This window comes from Synchiropus splendidus, chromosome 1 (assembly GCF_027744825.2).
Source record: "Synchiropus splendidus isolate RoL2022-P1 chromosome 1, RoL_Sspl_1.0, whole genome shotgun sequence".
NCBI classification, from domain to species: domain Eukaryota; kingdom Metazoa; phylum Chordata; class Actinopteri; order Syngnathiformes; family Callionymidae; genus Synchiropus; species Synchiropus splendidus.
Window position 1 is genome coordinate 26809944 of NC_071334.1, and position 27320 is coordinate 26837263.

The 27320-nt window shown below is 41.2% G+C and overlaps 3 protein-coding genes across 5 annotated transcripts; 2 read left to right on the forward strand and 1 right to left on the reverse strand.

Moving 5' to 3' along the window:
• Positions 1–4404: 4404 nt before the first annotated feature.
• On the reverse strand, positions 4405–11584 carry arl3b (ADP ribosylation factor like GTPase 3b). Its single transcript, XM_053857484.1, has 7 exons — positions 11535–11584; positions 9960–10032; positions 8490–8633; positions 8242–8358; positions 7402–7452; positions 6812–6997; positions 4405–6720 (listed from the first exon to the last, which is right to left on the reverse strand). The coding sequence occupies exons 1-7, from the start codon at positions 11567–11569 to the stop codon at positions 6673–6675; spliced, it is 654 nt and encodes a 217-aa protein (XP_053713459.1). The 5' UTR covers positions 11570–11584; the 3' UTR covers positions 4405–6672.
• sfxn2 (sideroflexin 2) lies at positions 10935–17501 on the forward strand. 3 transcript variants are annotated; one of them, XM_053857452.1, is made up of 13 exons: positions 10978–11050; positions 11585–11652; positions 12242–12478; positions 12993–13163; positions 13231–13329; positions 13413–13488; positions 13817–13902; positions 14000–14060; positions 14133–14199; positions 14278–14327; positions 15622–15671; positions 15752–15799; positions 15985–17501. In XM_053857452.1, exons 3-13 carry the CDS (start codon positions 12324–12326, stop codon positions 16082–16084), a joined length of 963 nt encoding a protein of 320 aa, XP_053713427.1. In that variant the 5' UTR covers positions 10978–11050; positions 11585–11652; positions 12242–12323; the 3' UTR covers positions 16085–17501. The 3 variants fall into 3 exon arrangements, with proteins under 3 accessions (XP_053713416.1, XP_053713427.1, XP_053713436.1); XM_053857461.1 differs by lacking the exon at positions 10978–11050 and adding an exon at positions 11321–11390; XM_053857441.1 differs by lacking the exon at positions 11585–11652 and having other exon boundaries at positions 10935–11050.
• A 243-nt stretch (positions 17502–17744) lies between these two features.
• Positions 17745–25513, forward strand: timp2a (TIMP metallopeptidase inhibitor 2a). The gene is made up of 5 exons (XM_053857472.1): positions 17745–18065; positions 21710–21810; positions 21877–21985; positions 23170–23294; positions 23471–25513. Exons 1-5 carry the CDS (start codon positions 17936–17938, stop codon positions 23666–23668), a joined length of 663 nt encoding a protein of 220 aa, XP_053713447.1. The 5' UTR covers positions 17745–17935; the 3' UTR covers positions 23669–25513.
• Positions 25514–27320: the final 1807 nt, after the last annotated feature.

A 27320-nucleotide genomic window follows, 5' to 3' on the forward strand; every position in this document is an offset into this window, starting at 1 on the left:
GTGTGTGTGTGTGTGTGTGTGTGTGTGTGTGTGTGTGTGTGTGTGTGTGTGTGTGTGTGTGTGTGTGTGTGTGTGTGTGTGTGTGTGTGTGTGTGTGTGTGTGTGTGTGTGTGTGTCATTACAATTATATATGAATCATTAATTCATGTTTTATTCAAGTTATAATGCATCAATGCAATACATGGACATTAGATCAGACCGCCTTTATTCTTCCGTCAGTGGGGAAATCTTGCTTGCCTTCACCATAGTAGCAACAACAAAGGACTGCATAAATGATAGAAGCCTTGCCTCCTCACATCCCCACAATCCTTTGTGCATTCATCGCAACTCTGTTCCAGTTTCAACTCATTACAAATATCACTCGCCAAGTCATTCGGAGCAGTTTAGCAGTAGAGCTGTCTGTCCTTCAAGTCGTCATTGCTGACTATTGGGTGCCAGTGCCAGTTTTTTTTTTTCCAAAACTTGATTTTGGGGAAAAAAAAAACAGATTCAGATTGAAAGCTTTCACTGATGCAAGGAAAAAAATACAACAAACCCCCCAGCCCCACGCTCCCTTCAGCATACAGACGCCTTGTGTACATACAGATCTTGTGATGCATCACAGTTATACAGGGCTTAGGTCTCATGTCAAGTAATGGACCTGAGCCATAAAATGGAATGTTATTGATAAGGAAAGGCAGGATAAATTCAAACTAAGCTTAAAATAAATAAGCCCACTCACATTCTATGTCTTGAAAAGGGCACGTGGCTTATGACAAATGTAGGTCTTATACATGTTGCATAAAAGGAGTGTTTCGTCTGAGTTTTTCCAACTCTAACATAGACAGAAGTTCTTTGACCCAATGTTGAAATGCTCGTGGTTTGTTTGACTTCCAATGTAAAGGGACAAGTCTGCGTACCATCAATGAGGAAAAATGGACAGTGCCGAAACACATGCCCCCTTGTCGCCGGCTATACCAAATCTCAAACCTTGTGGGCTAGCATTTGAGTAGATTTTAACAAGTCTGCCATAAAAAAATAAGAAAAAACTTCTGTTTAGTTTTCCACCACAACAATGTCCCTGTGTTTTGGATCATAGTTGGTACAGTTTGGAGATGCTCCCTCTTTTGTCAGGATCCACTCCAAGTGGTTCATTGCAGATATTTTGAGATTGAGAGCCTGGGAATGTAAGGCATTTCGGAGCAAAGCAAAGAAATGTTTTTAGGAAGGTTGTGATTCGTTTGTAGATATTCAAATGGTGTGAAATTATTAGGCAAAATTGGGTCATCAGTTTTATTTTCATAAACAAATTGATTCATTTGAGTGGCTCGTAGTAAGTTAAGTCATTAATATCTCTGATCAGTTGAAGCTGGAACCCAGCCCCGGCAGCACTACTGAACCTTTCAACAGTCCTTGTCGCTTTTAAATATGACTTACAAAGTGACTCAATGATTGAATAGGTGAGATTTCATGACTGAAGAAAGGTCATGTACAATAGCGCCTCGAGAGCTCATCTAAAATCACATTGATATGTATGAAATGTCGTAACATAAACTTCCCAGTTGGCTCCGCTTGGTGAGAGTGTGGGAGACCTCTGGAGAAAACAGTAATAAAAGCACAAAAATCTTTGAACAAGTGAGTCTGTTCTCATCTGTCAGCTCAACCTGAACATGACCGCTTCTCATATGACTGCCCACACAAGAGTCCAGCCTCTTGACAACAATAATATGATATTTTAGTTTGAAAACGTGAAAGCGATGCTAACTTTCATTTTATCGACTGGTCTGAAGTTGACTTTGAGACAAAATATCCAAATTGTTGTCCCATGGCAAAAAAAAAAAAGTGGAAGAGTACATTTACATGTTGATCACCAAACAGCTTTTTAGCTTATTGTTCTGGTGAGTTAACTTAGCCACACCTTTTCTTTTTTTTTTTTTTTTACAGTGGTATATCAACAGCAATTTTAGTCACACTATTAGAACACTAGAACACTTGCAAAGTAGCTTCCTCGACACTGTCAGGTTGCACCAGTGTGCTTGTGTTTACTTTTTGAGAGGGAAAAATGCAATGCTCCCTGAGGTCCCAACAGACAGTTGGGGTAAAGAGTTCAAGTTCCATGCCCTGATTGTTTCTCTGACAGCTTTTCGGAAACAGTCATCTGTGCCTGTACACGTAAGAAACCACTGGGACTCCACCCTCCATTCACTCCCACCTACTTCCTATCCCGGGTCACAGAGGTCTGAAGTGTGGCCTTTTTTCTCACGTCAGCAAACCTCTGCGGGGGCAGCGTCAGCCAATAACTGTGAGGTCGGAGGTGCGGCATGAATTACAGCTCTGCATTTCTATCCTTTTCTCTCACACTAACACTCCCCCCCTTTCACTCTTAAGTTTTCTCACACTTGTGCTCACAGCTGCTTAACAGCTGTCTGGTCCATGACACCAGAGAGGTCCCATAATCCGTACTCCATTACTCCATCAGGCAGCTTCGAATGAACAAGCGCTGGGATGAGACGGACCAGAAAAACGCATCATGGAAATGCGTATCTTCAAGGAGTGAGCAGGATGAGAGTGTGCGCGAGGCATCCTGGCATGGCTTAGGTTACGAGTGTTGAACCTCAGATGTGAAAGTATCTCATTGTCCTGGTTATAGAATTATTGAACAAGTCTTCACGCTCACAATTGTCCCAAACTTTATTCTACAAAGGAATGAGTGCTTTCTAAAGACACACACATCATGCTAGTAGTGTTGTAGACTGGTGTCATCAGTAGGATGTGTGACATTTTAATCTTCTATTTTTGTTTGTTTTTTGTGTTTGTCAGACCACTGGAGACCACATTGGCTGCCAACTTCCGAGACCAAATGCAATTATCATTTTGTTTTGAATAATTTCTTTTCAATATGAGGGAGATTCACTGGAACAAAGAGTGCTGCTGGCAGTTGTGTCACTGGTGCCATGACTGAGGGATTTTCCTGCATCAGATCATTTAAATTTGGGAAGACGTCCGTGCATCTTAGTACAGTTAATATTGCCTTCAAATCTGTTAAATGCCCACGTGGGTCAGTCGTGTTTGGATCAAGCATGATCAGAACTGAGGGACTTGAAGCGGAAAAGAGGATAAGAACATTCTGTTTGTGTGAAGGCAGAAATAGACAAGACAATGAGAATCTTTGTGAGAGGAGATGTCATCAGCAGAAGTTCCCTTGCAATCACATGGAACACTGATCGTACACTTGTTGATAGAGTTAAAATGGCCACCTCTTAAAAGCTAGCTTTGTTTTATCCCTTGCTTACATTAAAGCATGGGAACGTGCTTAATATCGGCAAGACAGCTTGTTGTTTTTAGCATTTCTTACAGATATTTTATAACCTTCAAGAAGCGGAGGTCTTAAACAGCCAAAAATCACAAATGAGTATGTTTATGAAGCTTTATCTGGGTTGTTGACACAGCTGACAAATGTGACTTAGACACAGTTTTAATCAACATTTGGAGAACTGAAATACAGATATTTAACAGTTCATAAATATGGCTGAAATATTAATATTAAGTGATTTTATCATGTGATATTCTAAAGTGACAATCTGTTCCTGCCCAGTATGTTATATTTTACAATCAGTAATGTTAGTCTGACTCAGTAAATGTGTTTCCTCAAGGTTAAAATAATCATTTCTATTATATTTAGGGTAAAAAAAAAAAAAGTATATATATTACATATATTGTTTTGAAAACACGACATAATAAATCTATAATTTAAAAGTGTGATAAGGTGTTTTGAAGTGGTAGACAGCTGCCTAACACGCCTGAAAAATATATTGTAATAGGTTTATTAAATAGATCAAATGATTTTAAAAATAAAAATAAATAAAATAACACATTTAGAACTGCATGCTCCTTTCTGAAGGTGAACTACTAGTCGGCCTTTAAGTCTGTTTACCACAGTTATTACACAAGCTATAGGAAATAAATTCACCAGTAAGGATTGAGTTAAACAAAATTCACAATTAATGTTAATGGACTAGATTACTAAAACTGCAAATGGTTTAACATACCGAGGAATTATCAGTGGTACTTCAAAGTCTCTTTTAGTATTGTAGTAAATATTTCTTAATTGTGTAAAATAGTCACCATCCCCCTGCTCCCATATATATATATATATATATATATATATATATATATATATATATATATATATATATATATATATATACACATATATATATATAAAATGGATGCAATGTTTGGGGTAAATGTTCCCAGTAGTGAGAATAAACCAGCAGCTGGGAGGAGAATGAGCACCAGAAGTTGTTGATCCTGCAGAGCCCATTGTTGGACTCTCTGGACCTGCTGCTGGTCAGCTGCTGTCAGCAACACATGAGCCCACCTGCTATTGAGCGCAAACCACTTATTTCAACCCAACACAGTGTGTGCTTTCAGAGGGTTTTTTTATTCACATACAGTACCTTCAGTTCTGGCTGGTTACATTCAATAATATCAAAAGTAAAGCTGCTCTCTACGCCGCTCACGTCTGACGTACAGTACAATGAACATTCACCTACGCAAACATTATAGATGACAGCAGCAGTGGGACTTTCTCTATAACATGAGCACAACATATAAACGTAGGGCCAAGCTATTTACACGTAGAAATGTAGATCCTCTTCAACTTTTTATACATATTCACATGAACAGTGTTGTTATGTGGGCAAGTTCAAGTGTTGGTGAAATGAATGGTAAATATCAGTCACCGATTTACCTCAGGAAGGAGGAGAAATAGCAGATTTATAGTTGTTATTAGGGTTGATTTAATATGTATATTCAGCTAATATCAGTGTCCATCTTAGCATACATTTCAATTGAAAGTTCATGGTTACAGAAAGTGTGTGGAACTGGTGGATTAATGTGGTTCAAGGTAGGTTGCATCAAATGCTGACTTTCATCACAACGCTCCCTTCTTCAGTAGTTGGAGAATTAGGTTTGTATAGTTGTATTTGTGTCCCTTACTCTAGTCTGCAAGCAACAACAAAATAATAACGTAAATATTGTTGGTAATGAAGATTGATCAATGTAAGAAACCAGAAATGTGTTGGTTGCCTGTATGTTTTCATTCATCTTAAAAGCTACGTAACTAGAGAAGATCACCAATACAAATAACCAAAGGACAATAATCCATCTATGGTATCACACGACTATATTTACATCGGACGACTAAAGCATAGATATTTGAAGCACACTGCATGGCATGACCATCTGACTGTACATCAGGTAACACATTTTAACATCGGATATCAACCTTCCAAGAATCACATTAACGCACCAGACTTCCCTTGAACCACACCGCTGTCTGCTACATCATAAATAAAGCCATTACAAAAATAAACTTCACTTCAAACCAAAGCAAGAAAAGTAACTTAGACTGAATAAAAAATACAGGAACAAAGTTCAAATGCTATGCTGGTTTCCATGACTGCTTTTTCAGAAGTGGGTGGAATTCCAATGAAAGAACTTAATGGGAATGTTTGAGGTTGTGACAGCAGCTGGGATTGGTTGGAACGCTGGCAATGACGTGGGTGCACTTGATGGAGGGCGTGGATTTCCTGCCATGGATTCCCTTTGAAGTCAACCATTTGTGTGTGAGGGATGAGAGTTAGTCCATGATTAGTCGTGTTTACATTCACAGGTATAGACTGATGCTTAACCTCCAGAGACCTGGCAGCTCAAGGTCAAGGACAAGTTTTTAACCCATTTTTTGTTGAACAAATGTGAGACAAGCGTGATTCAACAATAACACATTACACATTTTTGAACATACGCCACATGATTTGATATTTTTCAAATGTGCATACGCCTCGACACGCAGCAGTCAGATGAACAGTAAAAAACGAGCCGTATTTAAACATTGTCTGAAGGCTTATTTAAGTAACCTGTTTGGTGGTTTAGTTGTATTTTGACACTTAAACGCATTAACAGACAGAAAAAATGCAGGCATCAATGCCATTTGTGTTGGCTTTCAAGGCCATTCGTCATTAGATTTGTAGGTGCAAAAGCATTAGACTTTTTACACTTTCTGGACAATGACCACTGTCTTTGGTTAAAATATGAAGCACACGCACCACCAACACATGTGACAGTAGTCAATATTTGATTGTAGTATCGTTCTACAACAGCAGTGCACATAAATGCATCATTTGTTAACATGTTTGAGCCACATCAAAGTTTAAAAGTACAGTTTAAAAGGAACACAGGGCTTTTGAGGTTCACGGTGAGGCATATTTTAATGCCCACCTGTGATGTGTTTTTCATGCCAAACACATCGCCTGTGGTTGCTATGGGAACGTGGACAGTTCTGTGTTGAATAACATTAAACAGGAGAGGGACAAAAAAATGATTACACCTGCGGCTTCTGTACTTCTGGGAAGTACTCACGAACACTCTGACACTGTTGGGGAAGTGGATATAGCAAACTGATTTGACCATGGACACATTGCCACCCCACTGGTGTCAATGTGGTTTAAAACCCATCATATTGTTACAGTTAAAGGTCAATAAAATATTGCACTATTGCACCTTTTGAAATATTTTGCTTTAGTGTGGCGCTGAGTTGGGTCTCAGAAGGTTAAGGCTCAGGACAGTGTGTGTGAGTCGGAGTGTGGGTGTGTGTGCTGCAGTTCCATTTGAAGACACCTAGAAGCAGAGCTACTTTTTCTTGGAGTTGACGCTCTTACAGACCCAGTTCATTCCCTCCTGCAGGTAGAAACACACAGGATTGACATTATGTAACAACGACAACATGCCTGAAACACTTTTGCGTTTGCACGGGAACACTTGAGCAGACCTGAATCCCTTCGCTCGTGAGCGCAGAGCAGGACTGGATCTGCCACATTCGATCTCGGATGGTGTGCAGGTTGAGACCCTCTGCGATCTCGGCAGCTGGAGCTGCAGTCAAAAGGTCTTGCTTGTTGGCAAAGATCAGCAGTGGTACACCACTCAACTTCTCTTCATCCAACAACTCAGCCAGCTCCTGCAACAAGCATATGACCCACATTTCAAAGCTGATTTAAGGAGGCCACTGTCGTTCGGTAATCCTTTAACACAAATGAATGGCAGGAAAGCCTTGTCTCCTACAAAGATTCAGTCGTCATATTAATCTGTGAATAAAGACCTATACTTGCATTGGGTTGTGAGTTAATCGCGTCACAGTATTGGTGTGTTTAATTCACTGAAATGTTTCTTGTTGATATGTTGTTTAAACAACAGTAATGCTGCCTCAGCATTTCAACAAACAAGAGTAACAGTCATGCTAAGACAAAGACACCTCCTTGGCAGTACTTAATGAGGTGCCTGTGAATACAAAAAACAACATAGCCAACTAAATAGTGAATCACTCAAATTTTAAATAAGGAAATTGCTTTGCATTGTACCTACCTGACCCGTTTCTTCAAACCTCTTCCTGTCAGCACTGTCAATGACATAAATCTGAAACAGAAAACAGTGTACTTTTGAGAGAAACAAACACATTGTTTGCATTGGCAAAGAGCTGCTCCTCCTTCTTAGATGTATTGTTGCGCGTCAAGGCAAGTCAGCCATATTTTCGACAAAATACTGAGGTTGCAAATATATACATATACACACACATATATATATATATATATATATACACACACACACATATATATACACACATATATACATACACATATATGTACATACATACATATATACACACACACACACACACACACACACACACACACACACACACACACACACACACACACACACACACACACACACACACACACACACACACACACACACACACACACACACACACACACACAGGAAAAACATATTTTCATCCCACTTCAGGGAACCATGTGGTCATTATTAAAAGATTAATTATGTTTATGGAAACACACAATGATTATGTTTCTGGGTATAAACATGTAGTACTGAAAGTGAGTAACGTGGTCATAACTCCACTTGTTCGAAAACTAGCAAAGATGTTGTGTTAAAACAGCTGCAGCTTCTCTCTTTCTCCCATGAGTGGAAGCTGTAGTTTGTCTTGTCTCTTTTGGCAACCCTTCAATTAGAATCCATTCAAGTAGATGGCCTTTATCAGTCCCACAGTGGGGAAATTCAACAGTCTTACTTCAACAGTCTTATGTCTTACATCTTTGTCACAAATTAAATAAAGTAATTATATTTGCTGGATGACACCAAATTGGCCTAAGAGGCCTGCTACACTGTACGCAGCATACTCACCAGCACATCTGTGTTTTCAAAATAATTTCGCCAGTACGGTCGGATCTTCCTCTGGCCGCCAATGTCCCAGACATTCAGTTTAAAACCTTGTGACTGCACACTTTTTATGTTGAATCCCTGCAGACAACAATTTGGTATTATGCACCTTAATACTGTTCTTTGCTGTACAAGACGTGACAACTGGAGTGGCAGGTGGCAGCGACATTTAGGTACTGTGATAATCTGATTGTTGAGAAGTGGGAACAGACCTGTGTAGGGGTGATATGGCTGATGTCCTCAGAAGCCAATTGTTTGAGCAGAGTGGTCTTTCCTCCATTATCTAACCCCAGCAGAAGTATCCTCACCTCCTGATCTGGTGTGCTTTTCAGCTTCCGCAAAATTGACAGTAATCCCTGCAACAAATTGAATCAGAATCAGATTCAGTAAATTTTCTGTGGATTATAAAGATTATAATGGAAAAAATAAAAATTGACCCTGTCTGTGACAATGTGGCTTCGCATCTCAATCACACTGCTCGGATCGGATGAGACCTTGAGTGGGAAAACTTTCCTTCTTATGTAAATATACATCTGAACACAACCCAAATCACCATACTCCGTCATGTGTGGGCATTTGTGTCTATGACACTGTCCATCAACAATATTAAAAAAGAACTCACCACTAATCCTGATTGTTTGAGTAATCTCACTTCCTGCTGTCCCTTCAGCGGCTTCTTCTGTACTGTAAAAATCTCCTGTGCTCTGGTGACGTGCTTGTTCCTCACTGTTTTTCTCTTTGTGATTCTATGGAACGCTTCCCTGTCATTTCACTTTCACACCAACACTTTCTTTACCCTTCCTCTTCCGCTTTCTGTATCATTACCGAAGTTCTCCTCCCTTGCCAGATCCCTTCTCTGGAGATCAACAAAGAACACCTTTATTAAAGAGTCTGAATGGGGATGCTAGCAGGCGCAGCAACTGACCTCCATTTTACCACTGAGATTTATCACGGGGCTAAAAGCTCACATCAAAGTATGTTACCAGTTAAGGGCCAACATAGATTAGGAGTTAAAGCTGTGCTTCTATTACAAGGCTGCCTTTTGAAAAATTTCGTGTCATCACCTACTATTACGACTGAATGGCTTTACAATAAAGTAATGATGCGCCATTACGTTGCTTTCTTTATAAAACACGCCCCGTTATTGTAGCGGAAATCAGTGCATCTTCCCTTCTGGTACTAAGTCTAGACAGGAACTGAATAAACAGTTGAATAAATCTTGCGTGTAAACTCCATTAGAAAGTAACATTTTCTGTCCGCTACAAAGCGCATTTCTTGTCCGCATCCAGGTGGGAGTCTCATTAAAAGGCCGTGCAAGTTCGCGTGAGGTCCACACGGTGGCCCACATCCATGAGCTAGCACCATATTTGCAGCGTAAACTAACACCAACCAGCAGCTGAATCTAAAGTATCTATTGCACCTTCGAATGTTTATTTACGCGGCGCTCCTCGTTCGCACGCAAAGTGAGCTAAACATAGCTAGCGAGCTAAGCTAATCTCCCAAGATAATAGAGCGAAGCAACAAGGCGGCTTTTTATACGAGGGCATTTATAGAGACCACAACACAGTATGTCGATGAGCGGGGTTGAATAAGGCTGGGGATGGTTGGCAGTCGACGTTTGGTCAATGAGAAGGCCGTTATAAAGCAGAAAGTAGCTACTTTTGAGGAGGAATGATACTCACCATCTTGTTGCCTTCTCTCTCCTGGAGACGCCGCCGAGGGTTACTAAGGGGAGTGACGTCAGACGCACGGTGGCTAATCACGACGTAAAACGCACAGCATCAGAATCCTGATCAGAATAGAATTTATTGAATTTGAATATAGAATTTATAGAATTTATTGGTCAGTGGGGGTCCCACCAACTAGGAAAGTGCTTCGAAATAAAGTGCTGTTTTATAAATAAAATAAAATAAAATGAAATAAAAAGTAGTTATGAAAGTTCTGTTATGAACAACAAAAACATCTAAATAGAGACACTGAGGAATCTTCATTGTTTGTACATTGAAAACCCAAATAATTCTCCTTATCCTACAGGGTAACATTAAACAATAAATACATAAAAAGTTAAAATATAACCTCAGTTACATTGGAATGTACAACAAGATCAATACAAAAGGCCATGTTTGCACGTATACAAGTACCATATTGTGGCTGTATGTGGTGCACATGGACAACCTGCGGCCGATAGAGTGTTCTTCACGCCACTGACTCTGCTTTTCAGAGGCGCCTTATTGACCCTCAAGTCTTCAACTAGTTCCTGGGTTTTTGACACATTGGTGGTTCTGCTCTCAGCAAGTTGTACGCCAGTCTCCACAGCCGAGTCATCATTGTACTTCCAGAGGTCTCGGGCGTCAGCACAAATAAGAGTGAACAGGAAGGAAGAGAGCGCAGTCCCAGTGTGGGTCTCCATTGTTGCTCTGTCATACTTCACACTTGCTGTGGTTATGCAGTCAGACACGTGAGGAATCCAGCCTCGTGACTGTCATGTCATGGTGTCATGTTTGTCATTTAATTTACCGTGATTTATTTCACAATTTCATGTCTAACAAATGCCAATTACCATTTGTTGATGCAATTACATTCTTGTCCAGTGGGTGGCGGTAGAAAAATCTTGTGGTGTTGTAGAAGAAGATAGGGTCCGTGGCAGAAAGCCTCACACCCCGGTTTGTGATTGGTCCGCGGTATGCCACGTGCGCAATTCTCGACTACCCGAGCACATTTGTCCACTTGGCAGGTTACTGGTGTGGCAGCACCTCGCGGGCGTCTTAGCGTAGTAAGTATTGTGTTATTATTGTTGTGAACGTGCTTGATAATACGCCTCCACGACCGCTCGACCGATTCCAAGTCCGAATGAGAGTAATCTGAGTCACGAGTTGCATCACCCCGACTTTCCACTGTGAATTTCACTTCTTGTCACTTACTGACACGTCATCGCGATATACGTTTAATATTCAATGCACATGTAAACACCCATCCTAAATAATAGTGGAAACGTGTTAAAAGCGTCCACATGTTGTCGACCCTTGCAGATCCTGTTTGACCAGACAGTTCTGTAACGTTCTACTAGTCAAGTGTTGGCTTAGTGGAAGTCCTGGCTTTGCTGCTCACACCTGGTAGTATGAGATCATTGGTTGTGATTCCTGAATGTTTGTGCCTTGGAATGACTATAGCTACAGTTTAATGCTTATTTATTTAATGCTAATTCTCTGGTTTGCCAAACGAATCTTCTATTTATTTACATCTGTTACGTATCTTACCTCATAGCAGCCTGTGTTGTCTGTTTGTTCACCATTTAACATTCCCACAGTCCAGGAGCCAACGTTTGGAAGGGAATGCGAGATTAAGAAGTATTCTGTCCTCCTCCACCTCTCGAAGGTTATTTTTTGCATGCTGTTATGAATCTGTTGGTCTGTGAGCAGAAAAAAACAAAGTAGAGTGCACATTTCAAAAAAAGTCTCAGGAATATTTTTATTGGGACAAGGAATGTATGATAGTTTGATAATTTCATATTAACTATATATTATGAAATGATTATTCCATTCACATTCATGATAACACAGCAGCAAGATAATATAAGATAAGGTAACAAATAAAAATAGACAAACCAGAATTGTCCTGATATATCCTCCATGTATTTTATGTGGCTCTCTTGGGGACTTTGTAGACAACAAAATGTTGATGAACAAATGAATATTTTAGCCATAAAATTAAAAAAGTTTTTAACCTATGTGTAATCTGTCTGACAAGTTTTTAAGTTTGAAAAATATGCTGTTTGGGCAAAGAACGGCTTTCCTTAGGTGAACTGTTGGTTGTCCAAAGGTTAAGTAATGGGAGATAACAGTCTGTTAATGTTACACGACAGGTCCCACTGGTTGGAAAAGAGCAGTCTTTGGCTGCTTTTCTGCTCTCACCTTTGTTGGGTTCATACTCCTTCACTCAAACTTTGAATTCCTCTGTCTTTCAGATTTGACCTGCAGCAGCTGAGGAGCGATTGACAGCTGCTCACAGTCCATTGCAGACAGAAGAACTCTTTTCTAAAACCCGCTATGGCTTTGAATTCGTTTGATATTGATGCTCCACGATGGGACCAGTCGACGTTTATGGGTCGACTCAAACATTTCTTCAACATCACCGATTTTCGAACGGCAGCTCTGCCAGACTCACGCCTGGACGAGGCCAAAGCTTTGGTAGAAAGCTGCAGGTGAGACTACTATTAGCAGTTATTTATTAAAACACATGACAGCTGGTTTTATTTCATTTTTGTCAACTTGCACCAACTGTAAATTGACTCATACTCCAGTTGAAACTAGAAATGGAACTTGACCTGAGTGAGGACACGGCATGTGACGACCTTCTTTCTCTGCTTATATAACAGCTGGAAACCACACAAGTGTGTGTTCTGGAGTAACCGGGACATGTAGTGAAAGGTGGATACAAAAACATTTAAGTGAAGCCAAGAACGCTATCATCATTTTCACCCTGAGCATTCTGCAAAAACTGCACAAATGAATCGACGTTTGATGTACTGTTTGTAATTGTATTGTTCTTTTAGATCTGTGTGTCAAGCAATTTTCTTCAATGTCATATGTATGCTCACAGAATGCTTGAAAAAGGTTAAAAGCCTGCACTTTGAAAAACACAACTTAAAAAGTATTGGTGATTGAAAGAAAAAAATCATGAAGAAAATATGCCTGAAAATTCCTGCTGTGTTTCAGGGCTGGATCGGTCCCTCCTGGGACGACTGAGGAGCAGCTCTACTATGCAAAGAAACTGTATGATTCAGCGTTCCACCCAGACACTGGCGACCGAATGAACATCATCGGCCGAATGTCCTTTCAGGTTCCAGGTGGAATGGCTATCACTGGTGCCATGCTGCAGTTCTACAGGTGAGTGAAGGAGCAGTGAAGGTCTCAGCTTGTCCTGGCACTGTGTGACTTTAATGTTTTCTTTTAGAACGGTTCCTGCTGTGGTGTTCTGGCAGTGGGTGAATCAGTCTTTCAACGCTTTGGTCAACTACACAAACCGTAATGCTGCGTCGCCCATCACTCCCAAGTAAGATGAAGACAATCAGAGTATGAGAGTCAGTGTGGCTGCGACCAACAAAACTGATTCATCATCTCCTTGTAACATCTCAGGCAGATCGGCGTTGCTTATGTTACAGCAACCAGCACAGCTCTGGCAACAGCTGTGGGACTCAACCTCTACACTAAGGTAACAAGTACATTCAGAAATGTCTGTGTTAACAGTAGCAAATAATTACTATTAGAAAGGGAACTATACAGTAGAGACTAGAGTTTGGTGGCACACAGGAAGGTCAAAACACTAGATGGGTATTACAATAAGAGCTTTTGTTTGCAGTTGGCCATTATTTTTTATGTTGTTGTTGCGAACATCAAGTGCACCGTATCTCAAAGAAAAGTGACCCACATTGCTGTTCTGCTTTTGTAATAATGAATCCTTGTCCCTGTCTACAATCTATTTGCAGGATTATGTATATGTTGTGCAGCTCTTATGTTTGTATGTGTTTTTTAATTTACAGAAAGCTCCTCCTCTTGTTGCTCGCTGGGTTCCTTTCGCCGCCGTGGCCGCAGCCAACTGTGTAAACATTCCCATGATGAGGCAACAGTGAGTTGATACTCAGTGATCGAAACAAACACTGAACATGCATATCTCTGAACACTGTAGCTTAGGCTAGGAAATCCAACTCTGTCTGTGATCACAGGGAAGTCCTGAATGGAATCGCTGTTACGGACGAAAATGGCAACAAGCTGGGTCACTCCAAGGTCAGACATTTCATTGTTTAAGGACAGAGTGTAAAAGGCATGATGGTATTCAAACTCAAAACCATCTTTCAGAAAGCGGCTAAGAAAGGCATTGCTCAAGTCGTCATTTCAAGGATCACTATGGCTGCCCCAGGAATGAGTAAGAGACTCACAGTTGTCACTGTTAGTCAGTTTCTGGATGTTTCCACGCAACTAAATCTTCATGTTTAATCCACAGTCATCCTGCCCATCATCATGCAGAGACTGGAGAAATACAAATTCATGCAGGTGGGAGCAGTTATACTTATTATCCACTTACTCCATATTGAAACATGTTGAAACTTTTGTCTGGAAAAGACAAGTAATGTACAAAAAAACCCTGTTAAATGAAAAATTATTATTATTGTGTGATTTTGTGTCTTGAATTTAGTTAGTTCATTTCTTACTGCATGGTTATGGTCATTATTTCCATGGTTTTGTTTCACATTGATGTTTTTGTAGATGAAGAGAGGTGAAGTCGAGTAGTGCTGGTGGGCAAGGCTGATCACCGACTGAGGATTAGCTGCTAGATGAGAGGGAGGTTTTGTAGCACAGCAATGGCACCTGCTATGATGTATGGTTTAGACCTGGGGTCTCAAACCTGTGGCCCACGGGCCATTTGTGAGCCTGAGGATGCATTTTTGCTGCCCGCCACTGGGTGCTAAATTTTAGCCTGGGAGTGGCCCCCACAAGACACCCTGTCTTTGCCCCAAGTTCAAATGTGTGACATTTAGGTTTTACCTTGGAAGCACTGCTATTACTATTATTATGACAAGGATTAAAACAGGAGTCTAGTTAGACCTTTCAATGCAAATAAATCAGACAAAGCAAAATTACCCATGAGAAGTGCCAAAACTGCAAGACCCATCAGTCCATCGGCTTTCAGCCTAACCTCACCAAGACTTCGGGTAAATTCCAATTCCTCCCTTTACCCTCAACCTTAGCCCTCAAAACTAAGTCTTAAGGGCTATGTGTGACTTCGAAATGCAGATAGGACCTCAGACTGTGGGGGGCAGCATTACACAAAATCGTTGTTCAGTCTGTCAGTTCAGAAGAAGATTTACTTTATTGACTTAAATACAGGACTGACCTTTGCAGAAGTTTGCAGTTTAAGGTTGAGGATCAGGGAAGGAATTCACTCTAAATTAGCCTCGGCAGGTCCCCCACTCAATGGAGATTGAGACCTCTTGTTTAGACAGAAGCTATGACACAAAGACATGAAGCAGAATTAGATGTGGCGGAGTTGAAGATTCTCAGGATTTCTTAAGAAGTGACAAGGAAGGACAGAATCAGAAACAAATGTATCAGAGGGACAGCTCATGTGGAGACGTTTCAAGAGTCACATTGGCCAGAGTCATGCGGTTTGGATATGTGGAGAGGAGAGATGGGTAACATGTTCGATGAAAAAAAGAAAAAGAAGATGACCAGCAAGGTTCACAGGGGTGATAAAGGAGGACATGAAGAGGACAGCTGTTGGTGTGGAGCAAAAAAAAAAAAATATATATATATTGGCGATTACAACTGTTTTCTTTCCCTCTGCCAGAGAATCACATATCTCCATGGACCCATCCAGGTCATGTTGGTTGGATGCTTGTAAGTAAAACCTGCTGTGAAGGCAACAATCTTCCCTGTGTGTTCCAGAGGAATAATTTGTCTTTTTTTTGTTTTTCTAGTTTGATTTTCATGGTTCCAGCTGCCTGCTCCCTCTTCCCTCAGCGATGGTAAATAACAGTCATCATTATTCACATCGCACTGATTTGTGACTGAGCTGCTGTTAGTTGCAGTTTGAGTTTAGTTGGATGCCCATCACATTAGTTGGGAGGTTTCAACCGTTGCAGTGAGTTGTATGACTCCAACTGTGACATGATCTGCCTCTTGACATCTCTCCTCTGGTTATCTCCCACAGCTCCATGGCTGTGTCAAAACTGGAGCCCGAACTACGAGACTGTATTGTATCTCAGTATGGAGACCGTGTCCAACATGTTTACTTCAACAAAGGCCTTTGACCTGGATGTGTTCAACCGCCAGTGGAAGAAAAACGCAGAGCTAGTCTTAATATTGGTGCTTCACTGGGACTTCACCCTGTCCCTCTTTCACGTTCTTCTTCCTTTGATTGACCAAAAGTGTCACATGTGCTGCTTCTCTGGATGCAGGACAGTCGCTGCAGGTTTTTTATTTACTGTGAACTTGGAGTCAGTGCCTTCAATTTAAGTGGTGACGACAGCGTCAGACTTTTGTTTATAATTTTAGTTTGTAAAACTATGCATGATTTGGGAGCACACACAGATGACAATACTGATGCTGTTGGATTTACTGTCTTCTGGCCGAACATGGTCAGATAATTTCACAGCCATCTGAAATGTAAACTGGAATAAAGCCACACGAGTATTTTAACTGCCGCGCTGCCATTTTAATGTTTCTCCTTCAGGTAAGTCATCAAAATGGAACACGCATTTTCACTTTGAATGTTTTTCACCTCTCCTTGACGTAAATACAGTTATTTTGTGCAACTGTTGCGCATGATGTCTATTGAAATTGTTTCTGCTATTAACAATCTGTTTAGTCAAATATAATTCACTCCATAATTTTTCACTTGGTTATTTTTAAAATTAACTGTACTTTATGTTGCTGTTTGTGCTTGAAGGGAGATGAGATATTGAGATAATCTATAAAATAATCTATGAAAATCATAAAAATTAATGTAAGGAAGTCAAAAGCCATTCCAGTTACTCGTAAAGCAAATACGAATAACTGTTGTAAGAAGAAAGCACTACAGTTGTGGGTTAAAATCGAAATAGAAATTAGATTTCAGACTGAACATAAAAGAGAAACCATTATACGTAGCCATTATAAATAGGTGTATAAACTAAACACACGATAAAAGTACTATATACAATTTCATTGGGATTAGTATTACTTACTACATGCACATAATCAAATGTATACTAATTGTTAACGAAAAACCTAAGTGTGTGACAAAAGTAGAAGATGAAAGAAAAATAGAAACTAGATATACCTTTATCGGATATTGGTCTGATACCGGTCTTAAGTACCGTACTTGTACTTATAAATGGCCACCGATTGCACTTCATGGCAGGGCAGACTTTTTGAATGTCATTTTATTCATGAAAAATGTGTTAAAATTGTGTTAGTACTGCGCTGAAACTTGTGACAATCACCACTGTACAAAGAAAACTGTATCGTGTCGGTGAGTACTCACTCGTTTCGGAAAAACTGTTATCGGTGCATGGCGAAAAGAAACAACTACAGTATTAAGGCAACATTATTAAGGTGAAATGATTATTCTCTAAATAACCGGATAGCTATGTCTAAAGATGTCCTGACTGTTATGTAACGCAATGTATTACATAAAAAAAAAAAAACTTAATTAGAGAAAACTGGAAGTAGACCGGAAAAATGACGTGAGTAAAAATATATTTTTAGATAATGCTAATCTAAAGTAAAAGCGTACTAACCGTCGTAAAATTTGAAACACGTATCTCAGGCAGTGTGTCATCCTGAATGTCAAAATAAGGACGAAACAAGTGAAATTCCCGTGACTGCTAAGTGCGCATGTTTTGTTGAGCCCACAGAACCGAGCCGCCCCGGTGTTGTGTCAGGGCGCTCCCTGCTGGTGCAGCCGCCGGGGGAGGAGCCCAAATCCTGGATTATAAATCCGCCTCGATCTCAATCTGAACTACAGCTGTTGACAGCGGCGGGATAACGGTCCTTGTGCACCAGGTCTGATCGACGGCTGAAAACTGCCCAGTCACCAGCGGAGACAGCTGCCGCCGCCGCGGGATCGCCACTTCTAGGCATCTGCGCAGCAACAACAAGAGAACGTCGCATTCGTAAAAATGCCGTTTACCGGGAACGGCGTCCTGCTGACGGCCGCTCTGCTGCTCCTGTGGCGGGCGCAGGAGCTGACGGAGGCATGCAGCTGCGCTCCGGTGCACCCGCAACAGGCGTTCTGCAACGCCGATGTAGGTGAGTGCAACGACGGGTTCTTGTTTACCTGTCCGGAGGGTGCGGTAAGGCTATGTGGTGCCAGCCTGCCTTGCAGTGCATGTTGGCTGGACATGGTGGAGGGTGTCAGCTGCTGAAGGCCCAGACAGTTTTTATTGCTCACGCAGCAACACTCAGACACGCACACACACGCACAATGTTATGATGCAGCATCTATTTGGTGCATAACTCACTGTTTACTTACGGTCAACTTATTGACGGCACCGTGGATTGTGTGATCGAGAGAAAAGTCAACATTCAAAGATTTGACCCCGAAGTACCCAAAGATGAAGCCGAAAAAACATCAACGTGTAAATTATTGATCATGTTTATGTAATGCAAGTAAAAAAACAGTGTGGAGATGGAATGAAAAGGTATGATCTGAAAGTTGTTAAATTAGGATTTGCATTTAGAGACTGTGTTTTACTTTCAGTGACTTAAATTCATTTGTGTAATTGTGCTTTTATTGGAAATTCCTGGATAAGAAATAATGATGTTGGGGGAATTGCAATTTATGATACATCAAATTCACGTTCCAGGACTCAGTTTAGGGCGTCCAGTTAGAAAATAAAAGCAGTGAAGTCACTGCATATATTTCATCCATTCACCTCCTGCTGTTCATATCACTGTTACTGGGCAAAAGATGAGTGACACTGTGTGGACGGAGACAAAGTTTAATTTAGATAAATGGTGAAGCTGGTACAAAAAGTGGGAAGAACAATCTTACTTGCCTGAGTGTGGAATGAGAGTAAAAAGACGAGTGGTGGTATCTCAGTCTATAGCTTGTATTGCTCGAACATTGCACTGGCAAATAGGTTTGAATGATTCCTCATAACTGTAAATATCAAGAAAAAAAACAAACTAAATAGCATCTTAGCATGTAAAGTATATAAAAGGTCACAAGATTTAAAAAGTAAAGTATACATATATATTTTAACGATGAGATTGATGAAAAATAATTACATCTTTTATAATCTAAAAGTAAATAAATGTGCACGACTGTGACAAAAATGTGCATGAGAAGAAAACTGGAATTCATGATGTAATTGTTGAGATGAAAACACAATTTTAACTTCATTTTGCTCTTACACTGGCGATTCCTGTCGTCTGCCATTGCAGGTCCATGAAACATTTTGTGCACATCCTTCCACATCTTTGAGTGAAAACACCTAGAGTTGACTTTCCTACTCGAGAAACAGCACCAGAAGTGATGTTTCATTTGCTCGCCAACTCTTCCACGGAGGGGTGGTGCCGACAGGAATTACTGGAATGCTGTTGGGGTTTTCCCATCTTTGCCCCTCTGTAGGACGCTTTCAGTGGACGTGTAAACATGTGCAAATTAGATGGGCCTGTTGAATTAATAAATGACTTTGTGACGTGATTCCGAGTCGAGAGAAATACATTTTGTTTGTATTTACTATCTCTCTCTCAAGAAACACAGGTACACTCTCTCTCTCTCTCCACTCAAGTGCCATCATTATATCATTTCAATGCTGCTGTCATAGCTAGGCTAGCGTGGCTTCTATCTGGCTGTGCTGCTTGTTTGGCTATCCGACCTCTGCGACTCATCCAGAATATAGACTCCTGTGTGGCAACTTCATCCTTCCCAAGTTCTCCTATACGAGTAGATTCAAGTTGAAGGTTCAAGAGTCATCCATGAGTAAGGCATGGATGGAGTGTAAGCAGTAATGTGGTCTGTTGTGGTGAGGAGTTAAATGCAGTCTTTGCGGTCATCAAATGTGGTGAATAGAAAAATCTCATGGCCTGTACACTTGGGTCTTATTGAACTGTGACAGTGCATTATAAGCATAGGATGCCTCTATTACTTATTTCTTATTTCATGATACCAGTCTGTGACAGATCTACGACAGTGCCAAACATTGTTTTGCTCCCGCTTCAGACTCTTGCAGAAGTGATTTAGAAACAGGATATTGAACAACAAGTGGTGCAAGGGACCAGCAGTGACGTACACTTGTCTGGTGAAGTTAGAAAAAAGCCTAGATGTGGTTCTGATGTGTTTTCAGAGTCATTTGCACAGTCTGACGGGTCACATTTGTTTATCAGACTCCATCTTCATAGATCGTTGCTGGCCACAGTCACACACCAGTTTGTGTGTGTCACCTTCTGTTGACAATCTAATTGCTGGCTTGTGTCAAACCACCAGCTATTAAAATCAGGCAAAGTCATGTACCTACCGCACCGAGACAAACATCCACCTCCGAGTCAATCTAGCGCCCACGAGGGGAACTTCCCAAGTTGCCCGGCCCAGTCTGTCAGACGGGATGACCAGAGTCGCCCTTCTGTCTGAGAGAAGCGGCAGTGCAGTGATAACTGCATGACCGTGAGTCACGTTTAATGTGGAACTGAAGTGCAACCTGTTTAGACCAAAAATAAATCTATTTATCGTGTGGTTTTGTTTGGATTGTTGGGTTGGTTAAGCAGTGTTATCATCCAATATGACGCCTGCTCTTTTGTCGCGTGTTCTCTTTGCGATTGTATCACAGGTTTGTGTAGAAACGTTAGTAGGCTAATCTGAAGACCAATATTGTCAGCTGGACAATTGTAGTAGTATTTCGGATTTGTCCAATTTGCTCAGAGCTTCAAAGGGCTTTTGTCTTGAATGTGGAGTACCAAATCAACATTTTAAATGTATTTATTAAATTACATTTGGATGAAGTTAACCTAACAGCTGCTATCTTGAAAGGTCAACATCATCCGCTGAGTCTTCATGACGTCAGGAACCAAGACTCAGTGGATTATTGAGATCAATAGGGTATTTATTTATATTCCTCCCAAATGCATGAACCATGTTCTTTTTCTTTCCACCACTGGAGTGAAAAACACTCTTTATAACTCCCAGCGCATGGGAAAAGCATAATTTTGCCGCTTTTTCTGTAATATCCAGTCATGTGTTTCTGTGCTTCGAGGCCACACTTTGTTGCTCTCTCTTCCTTGAGTCTTGCAGAAGGGATGTACATGCTAGTATAAACAGCAAATCAACCTTGTAGTTGCTCAAAGTCACAAATGGGGAAGTGAACATCTGAACATTAGAGTATTCAAGATTGAGGTCAGGCAACGAGAGGAGAAAAATTGAGAGGAATGCTGGCGAGAGTGGCAGCCAGGTATACTGTGTGTGTGTGTGTGTGTGTGTGTGTGTGTGTGTGTGTGTGTGTGTGTGTGTGTGTGTGTGTGTGTGTGTGTGTGTGTGTGTGTGTGTGTGTGTGTGTGTGTGTGTGTGTGTGTGTGTGTGTGTGTGTGTGTGTGTGTGTTGTGGCTTCTGCTGAATATTTGCTTGTGTATGAGCGTGGAACTGAAATGCAGAATGAAGTGATGGTCACCTGATGACTGCTGTCGTCGCTCGTGTGTCTTTCTGAGACTAAAGCTTGGGGTGTGATTGAAAGGGCGAGATACAAACAGCTGAAATGAGATGCTCCACAGGGTGTCTGGACTCACCCTCAGAGATCAGGAGAGTCTATCAGTTGCAGCCAGTAAGGGCAGTTTGGGCTTGTGGTCAGGAAGTTTTCTGGACGCCTTCCTAGGGAGGTGTCAACAGGAAGGAGCAGACTGTGTGTGTGTGTGTGTGTGTGTGGGGGAGATGCTCGGACTGAATGCTTAATTGCTTTCAGTGATCCGAGCCAAGGTGGTGGGCGAGCGAGAAGTGGACACTGGAAATGACATCTACGGGAATCCCATAAAGAGGATCCAGTACGAGGTCAAACAGATCAAGGTACACATGTCTTCACTGTGATTTTATACGTTCCCGCACTTCCTGATGGAACTTCTTGTTGGGTAGATGTTTAAAGGTCCCAACCAGGACATCGAGGCGGTCTTCACTGCTCCCATGTCTGCCGTCTGTGGAGTCACCTTGGATGCCAACGGCAAGAAGGAATACCTGATCTCAGGTGAGTCACAACAGGAGACTCTACAGTTCATCTTTAGTGTTTTGTCCTTTCATGGTACAAATCTAACCTTGTTGGGTCAGGCTTCTTGAGTCGAAAGGATAAAGTTCAACATCAATTTTAAAATGGATTTATTTGAAAATGTAAACAAGTAAGATATGTGAATGAACTTGGTTTGAATCACATTGTTGCCAGTGCACTTTTTGCAAGCAGGAACAGCATCAGGTTGCATCTAACTTCAGGAGCAAAGTAGTTGTGGGTGATTATGAGTGTTGGGAGTCACAGCTGTATATGTTATTACTGCTAATGACACGCCTGCTATTGAACGGTGCAGACCAGACGTGGAAGCTCCGCCCACATCCTCTTGCTACTCTCTACCCGTGTCTATCTGAAGACAAATCTATTGTCTGTATTTTTTATTTTTTTAACAGTGTCTCATCGAGGTCCTGTTAGTCATCTTTGTGACAGAATATACCAAACACCAACAGACAGAGAGTGATGATGTCATCAGCTATCTCTTCCCATCAGGCATACACCCTGTCTGTAATTACTTAAATGTTAGAGGGGGAAGTGCTGACACCCACGTTTCTCGCCAGAAATCGTGTCTTCTCTCCCTCTTTCTCTCTCTCTCTTTCTGATTTATCGCTGCATTTCCGGGCCTATTGGTTTGCTATTATACACCAAGCACATTTTTCTTTATTTACTGACCCGTATATTGTTTCAGGGAGTTCTAACTTAATGAAAGGAAAAATTTACTAAAATGACAGAAATGTATTTTTGAATATTATCTTTTATGTTGCGAAACAAGTGCAGTTACATCGTAGTTTTACTCTCAAATAAAAATGTTGTTTATATTGTTGGCAATCTAAATTTTAAAATGAGTTATTGTGTTGAAGTCTTGCTTTTGAAATATGTTTGTGTAAAAGCGTGATACCAAGTTGCAGAGCATGATAAAGCAACGCATGTCCCAACAGGAAATTACGAGAGAGTAATGACGAGAAGTGAGTAAGAGTGAGTAAGACTAGCTTGAAGGAAGACTAGCTTGAAGGATTTTAGACAGACAATTGTGTCCTTCATGAAAAGTTGTGTCTTCGATATCTTGTTATTGTTCAGTCTGGTGAGAATGTTTGTTTCCTGCAGAAGGCTCTCTTGTTCTCCTACATGTAATAACACGACTAACTTCTCAGGCAAGGCGGAGGCCAGTGGGAGCATGCACGTGACCTTGTGCGACTACATTATTCCCTGGGAGTCCTTGAGCAGCACCCAAAAGAAAAGCCTGAGTCAGCGTTACCAGATGGGCTGTGAGTGCAAGGTGAGGACGAGAACATTCAGGATTCAATAAAATAAAATAGAATAGAAGCAACGTAATTGAATTCTTAAATCATATTTTTTGCTCACAATGGTTTGCTTGTAACTTTAACTAAGAATAACTTAACTACAGATAAATCTAAACTAAATAACCAATGGGAGATCTGACTGTCTGTGCAGATTGTGCGCTGCCCTTCTCTGCCCTGCGAGATCGCTGCTCCAGAGGAGTGTCTGTGGACGGACCTGATGATCGAGAAGCAGGTCCACGGGCGCCAGGCCAACCACTATGCCTGCATCAAGCGGGCCGATGGCTCCTGCTCATGGTACCGAGGCATCGCACCACCCAAGAAGGAGTTCCTGGACGCTGAGGACCCTTAGTCAAGTGAGATGTCCGACTGCCCACTGATGGAAATAAATGTAAAATAATATGTCGGGGAGATTAAAGAAATGATTATTTTGTTTTCTATGAATAAGTGACTGAAGTTAAGAGAAGTGCTGAGTCATCTCTATTCTTTTTTTGTTGGTCCAGAACCATCTCCAGCTGAACAGTCTGATCACATTATTTTGGTGACGTTACTACCGCAGCTTAAACGTTATAGTTAAACCTGTTTCTTTTCTAAGTATCGATAAATAATGTTCAAAGGTTTTGAATGAGTCAACGTTGAAAGTGTGGAGAAATCACGACTTCACCACCGCACGATGTTAGAGCTGTAACATGCATCGATTGTCCAGCTGGAACCCATCGATTTTGTTTGTGAAGAATAGCATGAAGCATAGACTGGTCTAGTGATGATGTTACTTCCTCCTGAGGCTGGCGTCAGGAGGCGCCACACTGATCATTCAACAGCTCTTCTTTCAAACGGATTCTACCAAAGTCTAAATCCAAGTTGCCTTTTTATAATTATGTCCTTTTTTTCCAAAGAATTATTTTTGAAATTGAGCAAACAAACTAAAACTAATAATTTTAGTGAGACAATAACAGCATTCTGAGAGACAACTACAGGATTTCAAGTGCCAGGAAACCCTGGATTCCGAAAATGAAAGTGAATTTCCAACAAAATTTCAAGCTCATGTCAAAAATCAAAGTCCATCATTTTATTTTCAAGATGTACCAGGGTTTCAATCATCACGGGCCTCACTGGATCAGTCTATGGTGTGAGTGTGTGAAGGTGGTGAACCCCCGTGAACGTCTCCTCCCTATGTAGCTGTACAGCACCTATGCATATACTTTTGTTGTCATTGATGGTGATTCCGCTTATTAACTGCAGTAGAACTAGATTTGCACTTTTTCAGGATGATGATTTGTGAAGACAAGATCCAGAACATTGACTTTGTTTACTTGGATTCTGGTACTGCTCTCTACCAAACTTTGTGATGTCACATTAAAGTAAAAATTCTGATAGTTATAATAAACAAAAGGCGGTATATATCAGAATTTTTAAATGTTAGAGTAAGTCAAATTGGAGTATCAATCTAAAAATCACTCCCAAAAACAATGATAAACAATCTTGTTTGACTTCAGGTGTATTTTTGAGTTTGGCCCCTCGGGGTTAAGATGTGTCAAGGTGGTTCTTGTTTTCCGGTGTCTGTGTAAACGTAGCCAATGACTAAAGTCATTCCTCTGATTCAGATTCAGCTCCTGGGTAGTTGTTTTTACCAAAGCGTGTTGTACCTTTGATGCTCTAACAGAGCAAGTTTATTTTACCCCCACATGGACGCAATATCCTACAGTCTCACTCATTGAATTTCTATCATCATCTGACAGTAAACAGTTAATGATTTCATGACTTATCATTCACATCGTCTTTCTGCTTCATCCTAACAAAAGCTTTAATCTGAAGCTAATATCAAAGTTTACAATGCTGTTTTTTACAAACCTATCATTACAAAAAAAGCCAAACAAGCGGCATTATTTAAAAAAATAGCTTTGTTTACCATTACGTTGTATTTTCTGCAGTGTTACGATTACTAATATTACCTATCATGACTCCTGTGTTTTGTCCTAAATGTCTTTAGCAGTAGATTCAAGAGTCCTCTTGCGCTGGAGCAACGTGAGAGAATAATGGTAGTTTGGGGAGATGCGGAGAAATGAGTTCTTTGTGTGAATAGAGGACTGTGCATGTGTTGATGATTTGTGTACATCTCAGCAAAGGACAAAATATTCAGTATTATCAAGTAAAAATAGTAAATAAAAACAGGTTTGAAAGAAGAAATGTGTGTCTGTGTCACTTATTGAATATGTAACATTGTCTTTCACTGACTTTGAGATTGAAACATAATTTTAGTATAAATAAATTGAGGTATTTGTGTCGTAAAGAAAGTATGCAACCTATTCACTTCATGTACACCGTAGGTATTCTGCAATATTTTGCAGATTTCTTTAGTATACATTCGAATTTTGGAGAAGAATGCAGGTTTGTCAATGTGTCAAATTTATATTTCTTTATGTAGAGTTTCTCTTGAGATACAATGCTTTATTTTGAATTGTATCACTATCAAAAGCAGTAGCTATGTAAGGTAAATAAAAGAATATGTTCACCGTTTTTTATTGAGCAAAATGTGTCGCTAAATCTACCATTTTAATAATTGACGTGTGTTGGGTTTTAACCCTTTGATTGCTGGTGAGTATTGACCGCTGCAGCGTTCCGGTCAGAGAACTGGAGTCTTCAGATGAATTCCAAACTTATTTATTTCCCAGATGGGTGCAATGATCAACAGGAAGTTTATCGTCAGCGACTTCCATGAACATGCAGAAGAACATGCGGAAAAGTACGTGTAACTGTTATTCTCTGCTGAACTTACGTAACTAACGTAATTACTCGGGCAGCCACGGAAACAGCGCTGCAGTGAGAGGAATTCTCAACAGCCGCCCCCACGTTTGAGCAGCAAATGTGTAGTCACAAGAATTCCCAGTGCAGCCATGTAGTCTCTCACAGAGCCGGCAACTGGATCAAGCGAGCCACTGGCCTAGTGTAGACCTTCCCGTTGACAAGGACCTCGGCAGATCTAATGCATCCGTCCTGACTTGGTATAGTCTTCGTGATTTTGCCCACAGGCCAATGTGCCCTGGGAAGCTGTGGGTCAACTATGAGAACGATGGAACCCACCTCCAGGTTCTCAACAGCTTTTCGCCACCTCTGTCGGGTTTGAAGAGTGGGCAGGTAGTTCCTAGTGAAGTGCAGCCAGAATTGATCCACAAGGTTCTGGCAGTGACGCCACCGGCGCCGCCCCATGACCGCGGGAGCATACACTGCTTGGGGAAGAGAAGCATCTCGCCGTCCCATAAGTAGAATGTTAGGAGTAATAGGGTCAGGATCTGCGATATCAGTGGAGGCATAGTACAGTGGCTTCGAATTCAGGATTCCCTCCACCTCAACCAGGACTGTGTGTAGCACATCTTCGGAGACGGCTTGGCTCCCTACTACCACCTGGAGGGCATTCTTAATTGACCGGACTTCCCTTTCCCACACACCTCCAAAGTGGGGACTACCAGGTGGGTTGAACTTGAAGAGAATCTGGTAACTGGCTAACTGAGATTTCAGGCCGGGCTCCATTGCTTTGAAAGCCTGATGAAGTTCTCGATCTGCTCCACGAAAATTGGTGCCACAGTCAGACAATATCTCCTTAGGTCGACCTCTTCGGGATATGAAACGACGCAATGCAAGCAGGAAAGCATCTGCGTCTAAAGAGGGGAGAAGCTCAATGTGGACTGCCCGGGTGGTGAGGCATTTGAAGAGAACACCCCAACGCTTCTCATTTCTCCTCCCAATCTTGATCAAGTACGGACCGAAACAGTCGACTCCGGTAGAATAGAAGGGTGGACAGTGGAGTCGCAGACGCTGAGGTGGTAAATCGGCCATTTGGGGCACTTTAGGTTGCGCTCTCCAGCGATGACAGGCCTGACATTGGAGCTGATGATGCTTAATAGCTTGCCGCCCCTTCAGAATCCAGTAGTGTCTCCTGAGATCAGCATAGACTCGCTCCACTCCTGGGTGACAGAGTCGTTCATCAAACTCCTTGATGAGTAGCC

Coding starts and splice junctions, on each gene's coding strand:
- arl3b (XM_053857484.1), bottom strand. CDS start 11,569: ATGGTGAACAAACAGACAACACAGGCTGCTATGAG. Junction 8,634..9,959: donor AGAGAGAAGGCAACAAGATG/GTGAGTATCATT, acceptor AATTTGTTGCAG/GGATTACTGTCAATTTTGCG. Junction 6,998..7,401: donor GGTTTGAAGAAACGGGTCAG/GTAGGTACAATG, acceptor TGCTTGTTGCAG/GAGCTGGCTGAGTTGTTGGA.
- sfxn2 (XM_053857441.1), top strand. CDS start 12,324: ATGGCTTTGAATTCGTTTGATATTGATGCTCCACGATGGGACCAGTCG. Junction 13,489..13,816: donor GACTCAACCTCTACACTAAG/GTAACAAGTACA, acceptor TTTAATTTACAG/AAAGCTCCTCCTCTTGTTGC. Junction 14,061..14,132: donor ACAAGCTGGGTCACTCCAAG/GTCAGACATTTC, acceptor ACCATCTTTCAG/AAAGCGGCTAAGAAAGGCAT.
- timp2a (XM_053857472.1), top strand. CDS start 17,936: ATGCCGTTTACCGGGAACGGCGTCCTGCTGACGGCCGCTCTGCTGCTC. Junction 18,066..21,709: donor GTTCTGCAACGCCGATGTAG/GTGAGTGCAACG, acceptor AATTGCTTTCAG/TGATCCGAGCCAAGGTGGTG. Junction 21,811..21,876: donor ACGAGGTCAAACAGATCAAG/GTACACATGTCT, acceptor CTTGTTGGGTAG/ATGTTTAAAGGTCCCAACCA.